The 23,748-nt window shown below is 37.5% G+C and overlaps 1 protein-coding gene across 18 annotated transcripts in view; it reads right to left on the bottom strand.

Moving 5' to 3' along the window:
* TCF7L2 (transcription factor 7 like 2) overlaps positions 1-23,748 on the bottom strand; it is a 221,202-nt gene that overhangs the window by 124,862 nt on the left and 72,592 nt on the right. For all 18 annotated transcript variants that reach the window (XM_083363780.1, XM_083363796.1, XM_083363790.1 and 15 more), the window contains exon 4: positions 4,968-5,069. In XM_083363780.1, coding sequence (XP_083219906.1) covers positions 4,968-5,069 — 102 coding nt within the window. The remainder of the gene's footprint in view (positions 1-4,967; positions 5,070-23,748) is intronic.

The following is a 23,748-nucleotide window of genomic DNA, read 5'->3' as shown; positions in this document are numbered from 1 at the left end:
AGGCAACAACATAAAATATCAGTTTTATCCCAAGATAAATTATGAAATGAAATGGCAATCAGCAACAATATTTTCTGTTCATGTGGAAATATACTAAAAGCCAAGAATTATGTTTAAACACATATTTTCACTTTTATCCTAGTTTTGCCTCTGTATCTCCATATTCAGGCACAAACATGTATGTCATTAACATCCATTTAAATTATGTTATGCGCAGTTTACAAGGATTAATTTGGGCCAACAAATTTGAAGAAAAGTTCCTTTGTGAATCATGCAGTAGCAATAATTGCTATAACATCCAGCATTCATAAAAGGTTACAGTCCTATTCCAAGTGTCACTGCCAGAAGCTGCCATTTTGCAATGCATGCTATAATACTGGCCCTTTTTGACCTTGTACAGCACACTCGTTGCAAGGAATGAAATTACGTTCTTCCCTCTGTAAGATCATAAAATGTGGGTGGATTTCAACCTGCAATCTGTGTGCAAATATGGCACATTTGAACAACTTAGGAAGAAGAACTGATACAAGGATGCAATCCCAAATATCTCTGGTGTCTGTGTTAGTTTGGTGAACACTCATGTATAAGAAACAAGAACTGCTAAAATAGGCCAAAGAAACATAAAATGGTGATGCCTTCTCCCATATTGTGTCAAATATACACATAAAACCAATTATTTCGTGATGCTGCTAATATAATTCCAAATTCAGTATAAATCTTGCATATAAATTTTGCTACCATGATTCAAATAATGATAACTATTTGTTACCCAAATATTAGTTTGAATTACTGGAATATCTTTAAGTATGAGACGGCTTTTGAAGAGTCTTAGTGTACAGTTGATAGGAAACATGCCAGCAAAAGTTCTGACAGTAAGTAAGAGAACTTTAGCTTATATTATTGAAGTCCTGTCTCAGTTCATTTCCAATCCAATTCAAAGTGGCTTAAAAAACTCTTGATGAATTAATATAATACTTGGCAATTACATTAGGTGTTAGTTTCCTCAGTGGTTTAACCCTATAGTGCCTTGGTTCAGTGTCTGTGGGTGTTCCAAATTCTCCTGGCACCACAATTCTTCAGGGTTGTTTTTACAATTACTCAGAATATGTTTATTACATACTATAGCAGACATGTCAAACACAAGGCCCGGGGGCCGGATCTGGCCCGCGAAGTGGTTTCATGTGGCCCGCGAAGCCATCCTGGAAACAGTGAGGGAACGGCCCCCACTGCCTTGGCCCTGGCCCAGAGACCCTCCTTTTGCCAGAGACCCTCAGATCTATCCCACTCCTGCCCAGGCCTCCATAGGCACCCTTGATGTGAACAATGTAGAGCTGGCCACACCCACCCAGTAAGCCATACACACTCTAGCTACGCCCACCCAGCAGGCCACACCCACCCAGCCCCCTGAGGGCAACCGCAATGCTGATGCGGCCCTCAATGGAATTGAGTTTGACACCCCTGTACTATAGTGTCAGGGCATTGTAATATACAAATCCCAAGTATTCCCAAGACTTCAAACATCTTGTCCACAAGTGGGAAAAGAAACCTCAGAAATTCCTGAGGAATTTACTTTTATATGATTACCAAAATACTATTATCTGGCATGCCACAATTGAATTTAAGTTACTGCATAATAAAAATATATGTGTAAAAATACATAGATTAATGTATTTATGAATAGTCTTGATTTATAGTTTTGATCCAAGAAAAACAATTCTAATAAACTTGGGACTTGAATAGGAAAAACAAAAACACTGGACTATTACATAAGCTACATAAAATTTTAGGGTTAGTAACTGTTTCTTCCTTTCAAATATTTCAATGTACAAATCTCAATAAATTGTGAGTATCAGAAAAAATCTTGCAATCATTACATTATATCTAATAATGACAATAGAACAACTTTTTATTGAAGTTGTTTTACTAAAGTGCTGAATGTAGACTTGGCTGCAGTTAATATGTGCTAACAGTGTATCCTAAAAAGTAAAGTTATACCCCCATTTTTTAAGAAAAAAATCCTCTAGGGAAGTGGGAAACTCTCCAGAGAAATATGGAAGATGATGGATGAAACTGAAAACTCAATATATTCTTCCCAAGGAAACTTCATTCTAGTCACTACTAGACAACCTGTCTTTATTTCAGAGATGTTTCCTTTCTCTGACAGAGAAAAAGAATGATCAAAGGGCAAAAAAGTAGTGGGACTGGGAATGATTTCCTGCTGGCTTGACTGGGAATCTGGGAGCCGATAACAGGACCAGTTTACCCAACTTCTGAAGGGCTGGGGTAGACCTGGTCTACTGAACCTCCAGGCAGCAGCACTGAAGTGACCACAAATTTGCTAAATTTCAATCTCACAGGATTCATGGGTTCCTGATTTTTGGATGAATTCCAAAATCCTGAGATACCCTTGGTTCAAAAATTGTTGTCCTACAATGCATTATTTCACCAAGAAATGACAGTTTTAGTAGCATATAGATACAACCTCACTAATGTACTAACAGCCAATGGATTCCAAAGAAACATGATTACCAACTTAATCCGAAGAGAGACACCCACAAAAACCCAAGACAGAGAACAAGAAAAAGGCAAAGCCCTCCTCCCATACTTAAAAGGGACCACAGACAGAATCAGCAAAGTCCTCCAAAAACACAACATCAAAACAGCATTCTACACAGACAGAAAAGTATCCACCATCCTAAGAAACCCCAAGGACATAATTGGGTTAGAAAACCAAGGAGTATATGAAATCCCATGCACCACCTGCCCCACCACATACATCGGACAGACCAACAGAAGAATAAGTGCACGCATTGAAGAGCACAAAAACTCACTCAGAAAGGGAGAACAAACTTCATCCCTGGTCCAACACTTTGAAGCCACGGGACATGAAATTGATTTTAAAAAAACCAAAACTATCGCCAAAATTGAACATTTTAACAACAGAATAATCAGAGAAGCCATTGAGATAGAAAAACGCCCCCACAGCATGAACAAACGAGATGATACCTCTCGCCTACCAGCTATTTGGAAACCTGCCTTGATTGACAGACGAGTCCCAACCACCAAGAATGATACCAGACCCAAACTCATGATAACATCACATGACATCACCACCACACAACTATTCAAAAAGCAAATCCGAACCCACAATGATAAAGAGGCACAACCACAAAACAGAAACCTAACTACAGCTGCAACATCAGCCACTTTAAACCCCTCCAAACCACATAATAAGCAAACTGACACCCACTATAAAAACATGGCACCACCACAAACACGAAGGCAAACAAAAACAGCACAACTCACCAGCTCAGGTCTAAGGCTGGCAGCTGAGACCAGCCCATCCACTCAAAACACACCACCACCCAATCAGAACACCCCCACCATTCAAAACACACTCCCACCCAATCAGAACACACATAATCCCCACCCAATCAGCACACTTCCACTCACAGAACACACCCCCTCTGGCAGTTTAAAAAAGAAAAACAAACAGCCACATACTTCTCCCAGAAGAAGGAAGCAGAAACCACAAGCCTGATGATGACGGATGGGATTTCGTCGAAACGTTGCGCCTACACCTTTAGTTCTACGCGGGGAGAAACCCGAAAAACCAAGGATCCACATATATGCAATGTTATATATATTGTGTTATATACATATACATATAATCCATTTTAATGAACCACTTCTTTGATGTGTGTGTGTGTGTGTGTGTGTGTGTGTATGTGTGTGTGATATTAAAAAAGCCTCCCTTTTCTCCTTCCTTCTCCCTCTCTTTTCTTCTACTCTCACCTATCTGGTTGTAGAAGTAAAAGCTTCCTGGATTCTTAACTACAGTTTCCTGTGAGAGACAAGAACTGACTGCACAGAATCTGAACAAGGAACTGATTATCTTCACCATTTCACCTAAACAATGTCAAAGAATCAATAGGATATAACAAGCACATCATTATTAATGTTCAAGATATTACACACACAGAGAGAGAGGGGGGGGGGCCTTAGGCCTTAGATTTTGCTTATACCTGTAAATTTTATTCCTCTTTTTTCCAAAAAGAAATGTAAGATACAACTCTAAAGAAGCTTTTTCATAATTATATTAGGCTTTAAGAAAAAAGTTTCATATTAACCTACTGCAACTTTAGGAATCTATCTGGTGTTTCAATCAATCTATAAACAATTAAAATACTATTTAAAACTTGCCCTAAAATGTTTAAATGACATTCTACTTGCACATATATGTACAGCGCACAGACATTCGTGCATAAAATATTTTCCAAATGAAAAGAACAGAAATAGAGGTCTGTTTTATAACTTCTACATAGGTGCCAACTGGTATAGAGTCTTGCCAACTGTTACAAAATTGGCAGCCATTTCATTATGTATTTGAACTGTTTGTACCTTTAATTCTCAAGAGAAAGATGAATGTCTATTCATCTTCCCTTTTCATGCCTTTTCTTTGGATGCCATTTGCTTTAGTTATAAACCCGAGCGCATGGACTGTTTCAAATCTGAAATCTGTCAACTCCTCTAAGTTGACAAAAGCAAAACAACGCAACACAAAAACTTAAAAGAAAAAAATATATAATCTGTAATTACTTATTGACTTAATGTACAGTATATACTTATCATTTTCCTTGTCACAAAAAAGACACTTAAAAAAATAAAATTTTTGCGTTCCTATTTCTTACATTCTATATCAGCATTTTTACAACACATAATACTCCTGTTGCTTATGAGCTGTTTCTTACTTCTCTGCAATTTTCTACTGCCTCATCAAAATGATTACTTACATAATTAACTTTAATAAGTCTACACTTTCCACAAGGCATGAAAAAAAAATAACAGGTGACTTTGGCACAGTGTGACATTCTCTCAGTTTCATCATTGGTCCATTTGAGAAACGCTCAGCAACACCAACTGCTTTCCCCAAGTGCCCAAAAGGAAGTCCTTTTTAACTCACTCACCACAATGTGAGCTGGAGATGGGGACCTGGCATCTTTAAGGGCTTGTCTGCTCTGTAGGCTTCCGGCTTGGACATCCAGCAACGGCCATTTCATCTGGAGATACTGGATGGAAAAAGAAAGTCATAGACAAGTAAACATTGTGCAACACAGTAAAAAAATAACTTAAAGGTATGGAACAAAATGAAGTAAAAAATAAAAACAAAAAAACCCCACTTTTTAAAAAAGAAAGATAATGTTCAACACTGGTTGTGTAAGCAAGTATTTTCATACTATTTCTTCATAACATTTATTTGACTACCTAAAACCCCTGTGTTCTAGGATGTTTTCAGGGTTTACCTATGAACATTTATTAAAATAAAGAAAAAAGGCAAACTATATATTGTTATCTTAGGACTAAATATGGGGAAATGGAAAGGAATAAAATGCAGGGCAAATGGATGATTACCATCACTGCAAGAACTGAAATAGTTCTATATATCACAACAAAAAGGTCCACTTATACTGTCTTACTAAAAGGAATGGTAAGCCCACATTGAACATTATTTGCCCTAAAGTACAATAACTGTGAAGTTAGAACTTTAAAAATTTCTCTTAGAATTTGTACCTATGATAACACCTATGGATATTTCATATTTAAAAGCCAACATTTTTCAAAATGGTGTGGCTAATGGCAACATATGCTAAAATTCTCACTCAGAATTATGCATTCTATCCAGTGTTTCCCAACCTTGGCAACAAGAAGAGGTATGGACTTCAAGTCCCCAAATTCCCCAGCCAGCATTACACTGGTGGTCCAAACACTGCATTAATCCAATCGTCCTTGAATTACCTTGCACAAATACCACTGGGGATATGTCAAAAGACCTTTTCCCAAATCAGTACAAGGAAAAATCGGAAAGCTATGGGAAGGACAGTGAGAAAGCCAGGAGGCTATGAGCAGAGTTGAAGGAAGAAAACAATTTAAGTAGTTGCCAGCCTCATGTGCTGACAAATCTGATTTCATGTTTTAGGCCTTATGTCATTCAATAAATGGTTTGGCTTAATGAGTTAGAAAATATTATTGTCAAAGTTAGATAGCACCACCTTTCATCACTCTATTTTAAGAAGGGCCTTGACAAACTATGGTGTATCCAGGATTTCAAGAAGACTGTAAGTAAAAAAGCAGGTGTAACCACCATCTCTTTTCTAATTCCGACAAAGCATTTCATATAAAGTGGGGGGTCCTCTTTCATGCTTCAAGAAATCTTAATACTCATGCATACATGCTCACCAATGCACATAATTGTGGGTGCTACATATAAACCTACTGCAATAATCTCATGCAGTTTCTGAATAATCTGTACCATGCTCTAGCCTTTGCTTTGCCTTAGCTTTCTGCTGCAACCTTCCTAAAATGTTTTAGAAAAAAGTTTCTCTGATTCATTTCTGAGGGTTTCCCTCAGGATAGCATAAAATGTGCAAACCTTCTTGGAAATAGGATAGCAATGTAACAAAATGATAAGAGAGATGCTGTGGACAGATTATTAAAATATTTATATCAACAGGAGGTGAGCCTCACTTATAAAAATGTAGCACAGAGAACTATAGAACTCTGCCCCATGTTCTCGCTTAACATCAACAATTTATTTAGACCAACAATTTCCTACTTGCTCACCAGCAAAAACAATAAAAGAGCCAGTTTGTTGGTGAATATGCACTCCCATGACAAAGAAGCATTCTTCCAGCCAAGTGGCTGGTTTGCCTGAAACTGACACTCAATAAACAATCCTACTCATGATGCACAAGTAGTAATAGGGTACAGCTCCCTCCCTCCAACAATAACAACCAAGACATATTCTTGTTACTGAAGTTAATCAAAAGGGTTCAGAATTTGCAAAGAAAGTTGGTCCCAGATGAGAGAGAATGTACTGAATTTATTAAAGAGTTTGCAATGCAAGCAAGGCAAAAGCTTCTGCTGAACTTTGCCAGGTAAACTTTAATATACCATGTTTCCCCGAAAATAAGAGCCAACCGGAAAATAAGTCCTACCATGATTTTTCAGGACACTCCTAATATAAGCCCTAACCCCAAAATAAGCCCCAGTTAAGATAATCAGCCAGACGGACGCATTTAGTACCATATTTCACAAAAAATAAGACCTAACCGCAAAATAAGCCCTAATGCGCCTTTTGGAACAAAAATTAATATAAGACCCGGGCTTATTTTGGGGGGGAAATGGTATCATGCTGATGAATGTGAATAAATTTCATCAGCAAACCAGATAAATCTAGATTAAAATCTGCCCCAATATACAGTATATTAATTTGCAATTTTTTGTTCTCACCTCTGATATGTTTAACTTTTTCAGGAAAAAGCTAATATATTGCTTTTGAATAAATTATATTCAACTGACATGATCACCGTCTACATATTTAATAATGTTTTCTTCTATTATAGCAAAAATTTGGTAATAAATTCTGGAGAGCTTTATTCCTTTATATGGCTATTACAAGAACAGCTTGCTACAGTGCTTCCAACTAGATATGTTACTTCATCCTTTTTCAACCTGGTGCTCTCCAAATATATCAGGAATATAATTTTCACAATTCATTGACAAGAAGCTGATAGATTGATCAAAATGGGATACTTTCAGTTTCAAGAGTTCAGATACAAAACATTTTGTACTCCCTAGTCAGAATTACTGTAAAATGATCTAAGCTATATTTGTCATAGAATAGACAGAAAACCTTCCCTTATTTATTAATTATTAAAAAGCTGTAGTTTAAAAAATGGTTAAACCCATCATTTTCCAGCAAATCTTTATGGTATAAAAATGCTTTTGCAGGTTCAAACTATCCTTCAATTAACACCCCAGTTAACCTGCTGCTTTCTTCATTATCCTGTAATCCTGCAATTACTCAATTGAACTGATTTTGGAATACAGTATGGTGACATCAATAGCAACAAATGAACTGTTCTAATCTTGAGCTACTCGTCAAAATAATCACATAGTCAAAAGCAACTTAGTTTGGTAATAATGTCACTATTACTAGAAAGAAGAGGGCAATTTTGGCCTTCCCCTGCCTTTCAGAAACAGGCTTCAAAAGATTTTTTATATCAATGTTTAACCCAGTTTATTTTAACTAAATATAAAATGCAGCTTTATAAGCATTAGGAGTGCAAGAGATGTTTCTACAATATATACCCAAAAAAAGTCCAACATTTGGGGAGTTAGTATAGAGAATGAATTCTGAAAGTTCCTGAATCCTCTCAGATATTCCACCCATTCTACAGTTTTACCTTATCCAGTTTAAATTGAAAAAAACACCAGCTCTACTGACAAAAAAATAAAACACTTGCTTTATTCAATAGCTTCAAACTTGAGCCATAATACAATATTAATGTGGTGGCTTCTAATTCTTATTTTACATAAAAGCTTCATTGTATGCCAAATCTAATCTCCACAGGCTACCTGAGTCCTAGAGTTTTATGAGTCTACATTTCAGCACTGCAAGTCTACAGTATGCATAATTTTCAATTATGTTAGGACAGGCCAAGATCACTGCCTATATAACGTTACTGGTGAAGGAAATGAGACTCAGTCGTGCTGTTGAGTGAGCTAACTCAATCCAGATGGGGAAAAAAGGGAGAAAGAGAAAGATGTACTATTGGAATTAGGAAGCAGCAATCTACCGTAATCCTGCAACAACTTGCATAATGGAATAAACTGCCAAGTAAAAAGCCCATCATTATTTTTAAGTCTGGAAACAAGAAGAAAGAATTCTTATTTGCAGAGGAAACATTGCATTAAAAACTGGTTATAGAATGACGTACATTTTTCATTGTCTTTTTAGGTTTACAACTGCAGCATCTATTATTTTCAACAGAACAAAGATAACAGTAGTAGAGTGTCCTATGAGAAACACAGCAGTATTTCTCAACCTTAGCAGCTAAGATATGTGGACTTCAGCTGCCAGAATTCCCAGCCAGGTCCACACACCTTAAAACTGAGAAACACTGAATAGAGTGAGAAATTCTGAGTACAAGTTGCTATAAAGGAAATTTGGAGGCAGAATTAACATAAATTTTATTTTACTGTCAACATTCCAATTTTCACTGAACATCCTAGGAATTAGGAAATTCAATTTGTGTTAAAAAATCTGGGTTTTGCCTGATTGACTCTGTCAATCAGAGAATCAAGTATAAATATTAGATAGAAAGCAAAATTCAGACACAGTTTATAATATCAGATTGTATTTATTTGTAAGCTTTTCTCAAGGGATGAAGGGACCCTCTTTTTTCCCACACGAGTGCTATGGGATGGACTAAAATTAGAAAGAATGGTTGGTGAAACTCACAGTGATGTCTCAGATCTAAACTAGCTCTTCATTTTATCTGTACATCACATTGGTTCAACCTCAAATTGTGTAGAGTTCACAAATATAATTGCTTTTGTATCTGACCACTGAATATTCTAATCCCTATCTCAGGAACAATAAGGATTAGAATTCAATATGCGGTCCCAATCTCTACTCAAACTGAAGCCTCATGCATTCTGATGTTCTAGAAACTACCAGAGGTTGCAAATATATAGGCTTTATTGATAAACATGCAAAGAATAACTAATATTTGGGATAATTTCTCAATTTAGACATTTATTCTTATTTAACACCATTATTAAAGGGACGCGGTGGCTCAGTGGGTTAGGACACTGAGCTTGTCGATCAGAAGGTCAGCAGTTTGGCGGGTCGAATCCCGAGTGCCGCGTAACAGAGTGAGCGCCTGTTACTCGTCCCAGCTTCTGCCAACCTAGCAGTTCGAAAGCACGTAAAAATGCAAGTAGAAAAATAGGGACCACTACGGTGGGAAGGTAACAGCGTTCCGTGAGCCTTTGGCGTCTAGTCATGCCGGTCACATGACCACAGAGACGTCCTCGGACAAGCGCTGGCTCTTCGGCTTTGAAACGGAGATGAACACTGGCCCCTAGAGTTGGAAACGACTAGCACGCATGTGCGGGGGAACCTTTACCTTTTTAACACCATTATTAAAGAAAAAAACACACACAAGAAATTAGAGATCTTTAGTCCTTATCTTCCTTACTGCCAGAGCTGCAAAAGTATTGATTTCAGTCACAATACAGAGGCCAACCAATGGAATAAGTATACAAACTCACTTAGATCCAGAATACAAAATGGGAAGGTTGCTGACTTGATGAAAACTATGTGGCTTGCAGATCTTGCTAAACCCACAGGTGACAGAAAGGAAATAGCAAGTTCAATCTCATTTTCTATACCTACCAATGAAAGCTAAATAACAGATAACCCTAATATTTTGGCAAGCATATTTCTTCAAATCCTTATTTATAAAAGATAATCATTTGATAACAGTATAGTAGCTGCAGAAAATTGCTGAGAAGAAAAATGGTTGATTCTTCTAATGCATGAACTTTTAACTCATTTTTCCCTGCATCCATAGCCTTGGAGCCCAAAGGAAGTAAAAAGAATGTCTTGATTAACATATATCAAAAAGAAAAAATATATTTCCAATAATTATATTATTGAATCCCAGTAAAGTCCTATGGCAACATTATCACAGCAATTTATTTAGTTGTCAAATCAGGGAGGTATATGAGATATATGAACACCTTTTAATTACAGTTTTAACATGAATAATTTTTAATTTTAAAATTTTGGGAGAACCTGTTTTACAATTACTAAATTTGTAGAGGACCTACAAATGCCTACTCTGATCATTTAGTACTGGACCTGCAGCTACCCTCAGCCAGTCACGCTATTCTTTTACAATACTTTTTTAAAGGAGAAATAATGACTCAAAGAAACAAAAGTAAGCCACAGGAAAAAAGACGTATATAAAAAGTCACTAAAAGCAAAGAAAAACAAAATTTAATGGTTTTGCAGGTCAGCATAATCCCACTGTTATTTATCTAAATTAAGCAAACAAAAACATTCTTTTCGGATCAATATATGTTTAGGATATATTATGCTATAAGGACAGAGGAAAAAATCATTTCATACAGAAATGCAGGAATCTAAATAATATATCAAAATGATAAAAAGCAGAAGGAATTTTAATAGAGCATTGAATCTTCCAAACTGGGATTAGTTATCACCAAGGTATATATTTTTACAATGAAAAAGCAGTTAGTAAGATATATTAGGTCAAAAATACAAAATATACAGCTATGTACTGCTATTTTACAGAATAAGAGATCTGATGTTAATAATGGACACAAATCAACATTATAGCATTTTTTACATCAAGATTAACAGAAATATTATTAGTATTTGATGCAAAAGCTGGCAATACCCCAATACTGTAAAAATGATTCAAGTTTTATTGAAATAGAAAGTATTATGCAAAATGCAAGACATGATATCTTTAAAAAAGCAACAGTGACATTTTGCAGTCTTAAATGTTGCAGATGTTCATAAGCAAGTAGAGAGCAAACCATTATTAAGCAGCATAATTTGGACTCCTTAATATTTCAAGTCCTGCGGGCATTTTGCTCACTGTGCCAAATAGCTGTGGTATTGGATGAGAAGGATACTCACAGAGTGTAACTGGCTATAGGAGAGAAAGCAATGGGATCATTTCTCTCTAGTAACCAGACTGAAGAATTCTTAACATGTTGACTCTTGAGAAGTTTTCACCACAATTTTCCCAGTAGACAAAACAGCACCACAGGCATCCAAGCCACCAAGCCATGTCCATGAATTCTACTATCCCATAATCTCTGTCTGAGGACCAAACACTCTAAGCCTCCAGGCATCAACAAAGAGGAAGTCCGAAGAACCACTGGACTATTACAAATTTGAAATAACTTACAGTGATCATTTGTTACTAAGCATAGTTCATGTTTTAAAATAACTAACCCACAAAGTTAATTTTGATACCAATTTTTATTTAAGGGTCTGTGGTTTCTAGGAGTAGGAAATGCGACTGGCTATGGCTCACATTTGTCATTATACAAAAGGAGGAGTGTAAATACACACATACACAAAATAGAAATAGAACTGTAATATATCTGTTTATTTTTAAAGTAACTTTTACTTAAAATAACTACTTAATCACATACAAGTTAAAATGAAATCCATTTAGCTGTACCAGAAGTATTCCAAACTGCAATAAACTCATAACTAGTGTGTTAATCAAATAAAATAAACAGAACTTCAAGATGAAACAGATATGTTTTTTGAGACCAAACATGTTGCATATAGTCTGATTAAAAAATCCTGGAGCCTTTATCAACAGGAAATCATAATACTGGAAAGATGGGCACCTCTGTGCTTGCAAATATAATGTATATATATTTTTAAAAAAATGATAATTAAAACATTGTGAATAGTTTTTGTAATTGAAGATTTTTTTTTAAAAAAAACTATCCGCAGGATTCTGTTGTAAATTTTGTTTAAAAACCTGGAACTGGAAGATAAAATGATGTGCCAACATTATCACCAGCAACATCTTTAAGCTGTATTGGACTTGCTCAGTGATAAAGTCACAGTTTATCGTTAAGGGAAAATGGCAAAGAATGGAAGGCCAGTTTGGTGTAACAGTTAAGGTGCTGGCCTAGAAGTCAGGAGACTGTGAGTTATAAATTGTAAGTTCTAAATTGTAGTCCCAGTTAATGAATGCAAGCCAGCTGGGTGACACTAAGCCAGTTAAACTCTTTCAGATCAACCCATCTAGCAGGGTTTTTGTTGGGGGAAAAAGAGGAAGAGAAGAGGTATATTATATATGTTTGCCATCTTGAGTTTCTTATACATATCAATAGCAATAGCAATAGACTTACAGTCAGGTCCAGAAATATTGGGACATCGACACAGTTCTAACATCTTTGGCTCTATACATCACCACAATGGATTTGGAATGAAACAAACACAATGTGCTTTAACTGCAGACTGTCAGCTTTAATTTGAGGGTATTTACATCCAACTCAGGTGAACGGTGTAGGAATTACAACAGTTGGCATATGTGCCTCCCACTTGGTAAGGGACCAATAGTAATGGGACAATTGGCTTCTCAGCTGTTCCATGGCCAGGTATGTGATATTCCCTCATTACCCCAATTACAATGTGCAAATAAAAGGCCCAGAGTTCAAGTGTGCTATTTGCATTTGGAATCTTGCTGTCAACTCTCAAGATGAGATCCAAAGAGCTGTCACTATCAGTGAAGAAAGCCATCATTAGGCTGAAGAAACATAACAAACCCATCAGAGAGATAGCAAGAACATTAGGTGTGGACAAAACAACTGTTTGGAACATTCTCAAAAAGAAGGAACACACCGGTGAGTTCAGCAACACCAAAAGACCTAGGAGACCACGGAAAACAACTGTGGTGGATGACCGAAGAATTCTTTCCCTGGTGAAGAAAACACCCTTCACAACAGTTGGCCAGATCAAGAACACTCTCCAGGAGGTAGGTGTATGTGTGTCAAAGTCAACAATCAAGAGAAGACTTCACCAGAGTGAATACAGAGGGTTCACCACAAGATGTAAACCATTGGTGAGCCTCAAAAACAGGAAGGCCAGATTAGTGTTTGCCAAACGACATCTAAAAAAGCCTTCACAGTTCTGGAACAACATCCTATGGACAGATGAGACCAAGATCAACTTGTACCAGAGTGATGGGAAGAGAAGAGTATGGAGTAGGAAAGGAACTGCTCATGATCCTAAGCATACCACCTCATCAGTGAAGCATGGTGGTGGTAGTGTCATGGCGTGGGCATGTATGGCTGCCAATGGAACTGGTTCTCTTGTATCTATTGATGATGTGACTGCTGACAAAAGCAGCAGGATGAAGTCTGACGTGTTTCGGGCAATATTATCTGCTCACATTCAGCCAAATGCTGCAGAACTCATTGGACGGCGCTTCACAGTGCAGATGGACAATGACCCAAAGCATACTGCAAAAGCAACCAAAGAGTTTATGAAGGACAGAAGTGGAATGTTATGCAATGGCCAAGTCAATCACCTGACCTGAATCCCATTAAGCATGCATTTCACTTGCTGAAGACAAAACTGAAGGGAAAATGCCCCAAGAACAAGCAGGAACTGAAGATAGTTGCAGTAGAGGCCTGGCAGAGCATCACCAGGGATGAAACCCAGCGTGTGGTGATGTCTATGCGTTCCAGACTACAGGCTGTGATTGTCTGCAAAGGATTTGCAACCAAGTATTAAAAAGGGAAAGTTTGATTTATGATTATTATTCTGTCCCATTACTATTGGTCCCTTACCAAGTGGGAGGCACATATGCCAACTGTTGTAATTCCTACACCGTTTACCTGAGTTGGATGTAAATACCCTCACATTAAAGCTGACAGTCTGCAGTTAAAGCACATTGTGTTTGTTTCATTCCAAATCCATTGTGGTGATGTATAGAGCCAAAGATATTAGAATTGTGTCGATGTCCCAATATTTCTGGACCTGACTGTATATACCACTTGAGAGTGCTTTACAGCCCTCTCTAAGCAGTTTACAGAGCTAGCATGTTGCCCCCAACTATCGGGGTCTTCATTTTACTAACCTCAAAGGATGGAAGGCTGAGTCAACCTTAATACAATGAGAATCAAACTGCTGAATTGCTGGCAGCCAAGAGTCAGCAAAAGTAGCCTGCAGTGCTGCATTCTAACCACTGCACCACCATGGCTCATAATAATAATGAAGGCAGAATAAAAATGTAAAAGATAAATAAAATAAAATAGCTGAAAACGAACAAAAGTTTGCACGGGAGTGGGCTTTACCTATGCTGTTGCATAACATATGATGGCTTTTGCATATAAAAATGCATGTGGTTTGCTTTTTGTGGAACGGGTATCTGTCTTTTCTGCCCTGTGAATTCCCCCCCCCCCGTTTAATCTATCTGCTTTGCCTTCTGTAAATAAATGTTTTATAACACAGCATGTCTATTAAGATGCCAACATCCAATGAGGGTGCAAAGGATTTTAGAAATGAACCACTGGCTTAAAAACCGGTGTCATCAACAGAACTCTGTCTTCCGTCCCATGGTCTGCATTACCTATAAGAAGGGCTACTGGCAAGGGATGGACTGCACCTCACAAGAACTGGAAAGAATATATTCGGAAAATGACTGGCTTATCTTATCAAAAGGGCATTAAACTAAAATTGAAGGGGAGGGGGTCCAATCTTCATGACCTTTATAATTTAATTCCAAGCAAAAACCACTAAATAACCAATCACATAAGGAGGTAGGAAGTAAAGAAAAAGAAGAAATAAAAGAAAAGGCATAGTGAAGTAGAAAGTGATAAGAAAGGATGTAAAATCTCAATTACAAAGTAGGAGATATAAGGAACATACCCGAGACACATAAAGGAATCAAATGCCTATACAGTAACAGTCAAAGTTTATAGGAAACAAACAGGGTAAAATTGAAGTGTTAGTACATGAAGGCAAATATGATATAGTTGCCATTATTGAAACTTGGTGGGATGAAACTCATGACTAGAATGCCCTGATGGAGAACTATTCAAAAGAAACAGACTTAACAAAAGAGGTAGAGTTGCATTATATACAAAAGATCACTACATCTTTACAGAAATACATAAAGCCAAGAATGAAAAACTTCTTACAATCCATATGGGTCAATATAAAAGAAAAAAAATGAAATTGCCATAGGCATATATATATACTATAGACCAACCAACCAACCAACTCTTTGCTAATGAATTAACAAATGTATGTAGGAAACGTATCACATAGTAATGGGAGACTTTAACTACCCTGATATCAACTGGGAGACAAACTCTGCAGCAAGTGGGAGATCGAACAGATTCCTTGGCTGATAACTCTGTCATCCAAAAGGTAGAAGAGGGAACTACAGGAAATGATATACTGGACTTAATTCTTACTAATAGAGAAGAAGTGATAGAGGGAATTAGAGTTGCCGGAACCTTGGGAAAGAGTGACCACATCATATTGGAATTCAATAAAATGCAAACACAAGCAATAGAACATAATCCAGCCAGTGTCTTAAACATCAAAAGAGCTGATTTTAACAAACTTGGAAAGAAAAATTCCATGGATGAAAATCCTAAAAGAAAAAACAACTCAAGAAGTGTGGGAAACTTTGAAAACTATGATCATATAAGCCTAGTCCAGCACAATACCACTGAAAAAGAAAAACAAGAAATCCAAGAAGAAACCAGCATGGTTGCACAAATATCTCTCTGATAAACTGAAAGACAAAAAGGATAAGTACAAAAAAATGGAAAAAGGGACACATAACTAAGGCAGTATATAGTGTGAATCTGTAAAGATAAAGTCAGGAAAGCAAAGGCTCAGAACGAACAAAGACTTGCAACAAAAGTCAAATATAATTAAAAAAAGTTTCTTTTAACGTATAACAAGAAAAAAGTCAAGGAAACAGTCTGCCCACTAAAGAGAGAAGATGGCAAGGAAGTAACAGGCAATATAGAGAAAACAGAGCTCTTTACTCATTCTTTGCCAGTCTTCACGCAAAAAGAAACTCTAGCCCAACATACCAAAAACATAACTTGGTGGAGCAGTGGGCTAATGCCTCCTTAAGTAACACCAGCTGCCTGCAATTAGTGCAGGTTCGCATCCCACCAGGCTCAAGGTTGACTCAGCCTTCCATCCTTCCGAGGTAGGTAAAATGAGGACCCAGATTGTTGGGGGCAATTAAGCTGACTTTGTAATAATGCCGCTTGGTGTGTGTGTGAAAGCCCTAATAAGCAGGCATATACATAGAATGAAGGCTACTGCTAAGCTTGTAAGCCGCCCTGAGTCTTCGGAGAAGGGCGGGATATAAATGGAATAAAAATAAAAATAAAAATAAAAGACAGACTAGAAATAAATATTAAAATAAGCAAGAAAATGGTAAGAGAATACCTTTCTGAGCTTGATAAATATAAATCACTGTAACCTGATGGATTACATCCCAGAGTTCTGAAGGAAGTGGCAGATGTTATCTCAGAATCAATGTACCATATCTTTCAAAAATCCTGGAGCACCTAGGAACTACCAGAAGATTGGAAAAGAGCTGATGTGGTTCTCATCTTCAAACGGGGGGGGGGGGGAACAGACCAATCTACAGACTACAGAGCAATCAGCCTAAAATCAATACCTGGAAGACACTGGAAAAAATAATCAAAAAACAGATCTGTGAACATCTAGAAACAAATGAAGTTATACAATCTGAAGAGAAACCAGCCTATAGAAACAAATTAAGTTATAACTAGTAGTCAGAACAGGTTTGTTAAAAACAGATCATGCTAAACCAATCTCATTTCATTCTTTGACAAAGTGGCTAAATTAGTAGACAAGCGAAATGCTGTGGACATACTATATTTAGACTTCAGCATGGCATTTGACAAAGTAGACCACAACCTACTTCTTGGTAAGCTAGAAAAATGTGGGATAGATATCATCACCACCACCAGATAGATTTTTAACTGGCTAACAAACTGTACTCAATGAGTAGTCCTTAATGGTACTACATCTACATGGAGGGAAGTAAGTAGTAGGGTGCCATCTTAGGCCCAGTACTCTTCAATATCTTCAAAAAGATATCAAAATCATATTAAGTACTAGTAATATTTTATAAATCCCTAGTAAGACCACACCTGGAATATTGCATCCAGTTTTGGTCACATTACAAAAAAAAGATGTTGAGGCTTTGGGAAAAGTGCAAAGAGCAAGTAAGATGATTAAGAGCTTGGAGACAAAAACATATGAAGAATGGTTGCAGGAATTGGGTATGGCCTGTCTAGAGAAAAGAAGGAATAGGGGTGAAACGGTAGCAGTATTTGAGGGGCTGCCACAAAGAAGAGGGGGTCAACTTATTTTTCAAAGCACCAGAAGGCAAGACAAGAAACAACCTGTAATTAAGGAGAAGCTTCCGAACTGTGAGGACACAGTTGTAAGTGCTTGATCACTTGAGGTTTTTAAGAAAAGACTGGACCACCACCTATCTGAAATGGTGTGTAGGGTCTCCATCTTGAGCAGGGGATTAGACTAGAAGACTTGCAAGTTCCCTTCCAGCTCTGTTCTGCTTGAAATTATTCAACTACTTCATAAATGGACACATTCTGCCCATCGTGACATTCATTTGAAAATGTTCAAATTCCAAACATAGCTACTGAACCAAAACATTTAAATTTCCTTAGCTTGATTGTCAATAACACTCAAGATTCCACAGATCATGGTTTTCTTATCCCATGAACTCATTTTCAGTTGGGCAACAGACTCTCATTAACCAGCATATTGTCATAAACAGGACCTTTTTAGCCACATTCAAATCAAGCCACTCTTATCAACTACACTTGGATTAATCACAACCAGAAGCAAAGGAAAGGATACAATTGTATAAGTGGCAGATTATAGGACCTGTAATCTCATATTACAAAGAAAACAGATTAAGGTTGATGTGGGCTTTCAATAAGCTACACCAAGAAATAAAAAAAATCCAATTCATTATGAAACTCAGTAATAGTAAAAATGTTAGGACAACGCGGGTGCTTATGGGAGTATCTCGATACTCCCATGTTATACCACTCCTGCGCAAGCTGCATTGGCTTCCGGTTGCCCTCCGGGTGCGATTCAAGGTGCTTTAAAGCCCTACATGGCTTAGGCCCGGAGTACTTGCAAGACCACCTGCTGCCAATGTCAACCTCCCATCGCCTGGTTCGCTCCCACAGAGTCGGCCTCCTCAGGGTTCCGTCGGCCAGGCAATGCCGGCTGGCGACCCCCAGGGGGAGAGCCTTCTCTGTGGGCACGCCGACCCTCTGGAATGAACTGCCTCCGGAACTGCGGATGGCCCCTGACCTTTGATCCTTCCACCGTGACCTGAAGACATGGTTGTTCCAACAAGCGGGCCTGGACTGATCATGGTTTTTAAATTTGGTTTTTATCAGCTTAAATTGTCCTTTATTTCTTTATTTATTGTTTAATTCTTTTTTAATCTTTGCATTCTATGCTTTTTAAAAATTTTTATTGTTGTGAGCCGCCCTGAGTCCTTAGGGAGAAGGGCGGCATATAAATTTAATAAATAATAATAATAACAGAAATAACAATTCCTACCAGCACACATCTGCTCAGATATTAAGTTAAATAAGACAAACTCTGCAATAGAGCAGTCTTGTTCTATCCATTTCTAAGACATCTGCACATTCTAAGTTTTAAAAAAACACCAGTGAAAAAGTCCGATGTTATTATCTCGGGGCTGCAGAGGCTGAGAAATAAGAAGTGGCTGATCTGTGATCAGCTATTGAGTTCACTGCAGGGATAAAAATCAAAGTGAGCACTTCCAATTCATAGAAATGTCTCTTAGGTACCATTCCATTGCCAGCTCTCTGTGAAGTTAATATTTATCAAAGCAGTACAAAACTGTAACTCCTCCTACTGCATGCTTTTTATAGGTTCTCTCCCTGTTACTTTAGCTCACTCCTGAATAAATGAATGGACACACACACTTCATATACATAAAGAGACGCATGCACATAAACACACATGGGTATATTGTGTAACACTTCTACTTTGTGAGCTACACTGGGTGTCAATTTGCTTCCAGGTGTGATTCAAGGTGCTGAGTGTCACCTATAAAGCCTTACACGGAGTAGGCCTGGTTACTCGAGGGACTGTTCTGTTCCAGCCTACTACTGGCCCTGCAGAAAAGCCAGGGACAACCCCTTTACAAAAGGCAACAGGCTGGAAGTACGCCCGCCAAATTTATTTACACAAAACAGATCCAAAACAGAGCAAACTGAGCAAAACAAAATACGAACCACTAAAACAGAAGCTGCTCAAACGGTTGCCTTCAGCAACCAGCCCTCCCACACATTCCCCTTTTAAACAGTTTCAAGGCGTGGCTTCCCTTTGCCTCCTTCCGAGGTGCCCCATTGCCTTCCTCTGTTTACTCCTGATTGACTGCCTCCTGCGTCGGGCATCCTTGAACAGGGCCAGCTGTGGGTCATCTTCATCCATGCTGTCAGGCTCACACAGCTGGGTCTGAGTAGTAACCAGATGGGAGGGGCCTGGCCTCAGAACTGTCTTCTGCAGGCTCTCCAAACCCCTCCTCCTCCTCCACCTCCTCCTCTGAATCATCCGACCCAACTGCTGAACCCACAGTCTGACCCTGAATCACAACAGGGACTGCCTGCCTCTCATAATGTCTATCTGGCAATTCTGCAGGGCTGGTGTGCTCCAGGTTCTTTCAATTAAGTCTTGTGGATCCCAGAAGGACACCTTCTTTGTAGCAGCGCCTGTGCTCTGTAATGGGATTCCCTATTGGTGTTTCAAAGGGGCTTTCAGAGAGGCTCTTGTCTCTTAGGCCATTAGGGATGGTGAGTGAAGCCCGCTTGAATTCTTTTTTTTTTTTTTGTTCCCATCCATTTCTATTATCCTGCTATCTTTTATTTCTTATTTTTCTTTTTTGATTTTTTTTAAAAAAATGTTTTCTTGTCAGCTGCCTGAAGTTATTGGGAGTCAGGTAGCAAACTAATTTAGTAATAAATAGCAAATAACTCTATATTTCTTGGTGATATTTGATTTTCACATTTCAACATGCACAAATATAGTGTGAACTTGTACTACATAATTTTTAATGTTGATATAATAAAAACAATTTTCTATTGAGAATTCTCCTAATAATCATATCCTGAAAACAGACCTTGATTGTGGAAAAATCTATACAAATGCTTATCTTTTCACTATATGTGTTGAATAAACCCATTAGCCCATGCAAGTATTGTGAAATTTTACTCGAAAGAACTTTCAAATGTTATAGTAGTTCCAACAGATGGTTCTAATTTTCTATGTCAAGCACTGTAGATAGAGGACTTGGTAAAGCACCCAGATTTATTTATTTTTTTAAGAATCAGTTGTGCTTAAAAAGTCTAGAATATAGAAGGCATTTATTTGTACATTATATGCATATTGGGCAATTATATATATTGGCTGCATCTCATCAAGAAATTCCCCATATTGTCCTATTCTATTATCTTCATTTCACAACATTTTATGCTGAACTGGAAGCAGAAAATTGTTTACAATCCGGGTACCATGTAATTCAGACTGTAATCCAAATCACATAAAGCTTTTCTTTTTCTTTCTTTCTTTTTCTCTTTCTTTCTTTCTCTTTCTTTCTTTCTTCCTTTCTTTTCTTTCTTTCTTTCTTTCTTTTCCCTCTTTCCTTCCTTCCCTTTCATTTCATTGTAATTTCTTTTCTTTTTTCTTTTTACTTGTTACGAGCCACCCAGAGTCATTGGGAGCTGAGCGGCATACAAATTTAGTTAGGCAGACAGAAAAACTGACTGACTGACTGACTTAAAATATATTCTATTCCACATGCTCAACATAGACGTTGGGAGTTAGATGTAGACATATAGCCACAATAATCAAATACATTGTATCTGAATGCACAAAGAGCACACAAATATTGTAAATCACATAAGGGATTGCACTACATTTGCTTCACAAATTTGTCCTCCAACACTCAAAAACAGCTTCTGAAAAAGTTCTTAGTTAAATTGTGATTTGATAAAGGAAGCATGCGTCCTAATCCGAAGATAAATCACTTTTATCCAATTTCAGGTAGCTTACACAAGTTTGGAAAGCAGTGGTCTACTAAGGCAATAAGCTAATACTGAATAACCCAAACAGCAGTGGTGGCACAGTAGTTAGAATGCAGTATTGCAGACTAATTCTGCTGACTGCCAGCAGTTTGATTCTCATCAGCTCAAGGTTGACTCAGCCTTCCATCCTTCCAAGGTTAGTAAAATGAGGACCCAGATTGTTGGGGGCAATATGCTGACTCTGCAAACCGCTTAGAGAGGGCTGCAAAGTACTGTGAAGCGGTGTATAAGCCTAAGTGCTGTTGCTAACCCAAACATATATCTCATATTTCTAAGCTACTACTAAACTGAATGCATTTGCTGGATCACCAAAGCATGCTATGCCATAAAATTTATATTAATCCCTTGTTCCTCATATCCAAGACATCAGATTCTGTTGCTTCTTTATTTGCAGCATTTCCAAGATCTGCCACGTATTTCCTACCTCACAGAGATAATGCAATCTCCATTTTGCTATTTTTTCCCTTTTTCCATATATCCTTTCTAGTATATTAAGAAAATCTCCACTGCATTCAACCATCTCTCTTCTCTCTGAATTAGGAATCCTCACCTTTTGTAAACCAGCTTTGGGTGGTTTGTATAAACTTCAGCATATTACTTCTAATTTTAAAAGCTTTTCATCTCGTATCTCTGATGTCTTATCCTTATCTCTATTCTAAATTTCTTCCCTTTACTGGAATTTATTTCTCATAACTTCCTTCTGCTTTTTCACTTTTTCTAATATCTATGCAGCTTCCCATACTTGCAAAAACAATTCCTCTTCAAGATACCGTATCTCTCTTTCAATAACTTCCTCAGCACAAATGAACAAAGCATTCCTCGGCATCATATATAATTACTTTACACAAAATGTAGATCCCTAGAGTAAGGAAGTCTTGCAATTAATGACAATGAGATTAGCAGTGATTCTTGTGTTCTGAAGGATCTAACATACAGTTATCACTAATTAAATCCATAGCAGTTCTAGGAAATGCTGATTATATTCCCCATACAAACTGCTTGCTTTCCCATATCTGCAAGCATCCAATCACTATTTCCTTTAACTGTACATGCATTTCATCACTGTTCAAGAGTGTGAAGGATTAGCCAGCTAAAACTGACTTTTCCATTTTTATTGCTTCTGGATTTGTTTGATATCTGTAGCAAAAAAAACAAAAAACAAAACCCAAGTCTCTGAATTTAAATAATGGAGGAAAGCAGAAAATTTGTATTTCACAGCTAACTTCTAGCAGCAAGGAGTAACTGATTACTTAAGAAACCAAAAGCAAAGAAATACTATCAGGTCCTATTGGCTTTAATTTCAAATCTGTATTCTCTGCACATGAGCAATCCGTGCACTTAAAATAGATGCATGCACTAAATCAAGTGCATTAACTTTAAAATATTTTGTCAATGAAATACATTAAGTGTTAATGTGATTTACAACTGGATTTATAAGAGCGGAGTTTTTCACTTCAACTATACATCCCTTTTTATTTAAGCAGCAACAAGAAAATACATGCACACAGAAAAAAATCTTTTTATTTTTATTAGGAGGCCAGAGGAAAGGAAAGGGGAAGGGGAAAATCGACTGCTCTATTAGCCAGAGGCACTTTGCAAGCAGGAAAGTAGAACTCAAGATGTGGGCAGGCCTCGGGTTTCAGTGCCTCAGGGCACATCGAAGAGACACCAATGTATTTACTGAGCAGTCAGTAAAGCAATGTCTCCAATCTTATCACATGCCATAATCTCATATTTTATGAGAATCCACAGTACATTTCCAAGTTCAAGCAGGGGATACAGTTGCTTAGATGAAGCATACAGGAGGATTATTAACCATCTATCCAGTATAAAATAACTTACACATGAAATTCAAAAGAATATAATTTCCCCTTGTTCCACAAATAAATCCAAATTCCAAGATTGGGAATGGGAGGTAAGAATCCCACTCTGGTTATTTTAATGAAATGGAAAGCAGGATTCAGAATTCAATTTTATGCACACCTGTACAAAATTATTTCATTGTGCCCTACCTGTATACTACTAAAACTCTTACGTCTGTTTGTCTCTTATACCTGCCCAACCTTCAACTGGGCAAAACAATAGTTCATAGGGCAGCTCTTTTTAAATGAACACATCTTAAATGGGCTAATTTACAAAATGTTAAAATCCAGGAGTCATGTCTCCCATGGA

Source organism: Vipera ursinii (genome assembly GCF_947247035.1).
Source record: "Vipera ursinii genome assembly, chromosome: 5".
In the NCBI taxonomy this organism is placed as follows: Eukaryota; Metazoa; Chordata; class Lepidosauria; order Squamata; family Viperidae; genus Vipera; species Vipera ursinii.
Note: the sequence above shows the minus strand (reverse complement) of the source record. Positions and strands in the feature narration are given on the sequence as shown.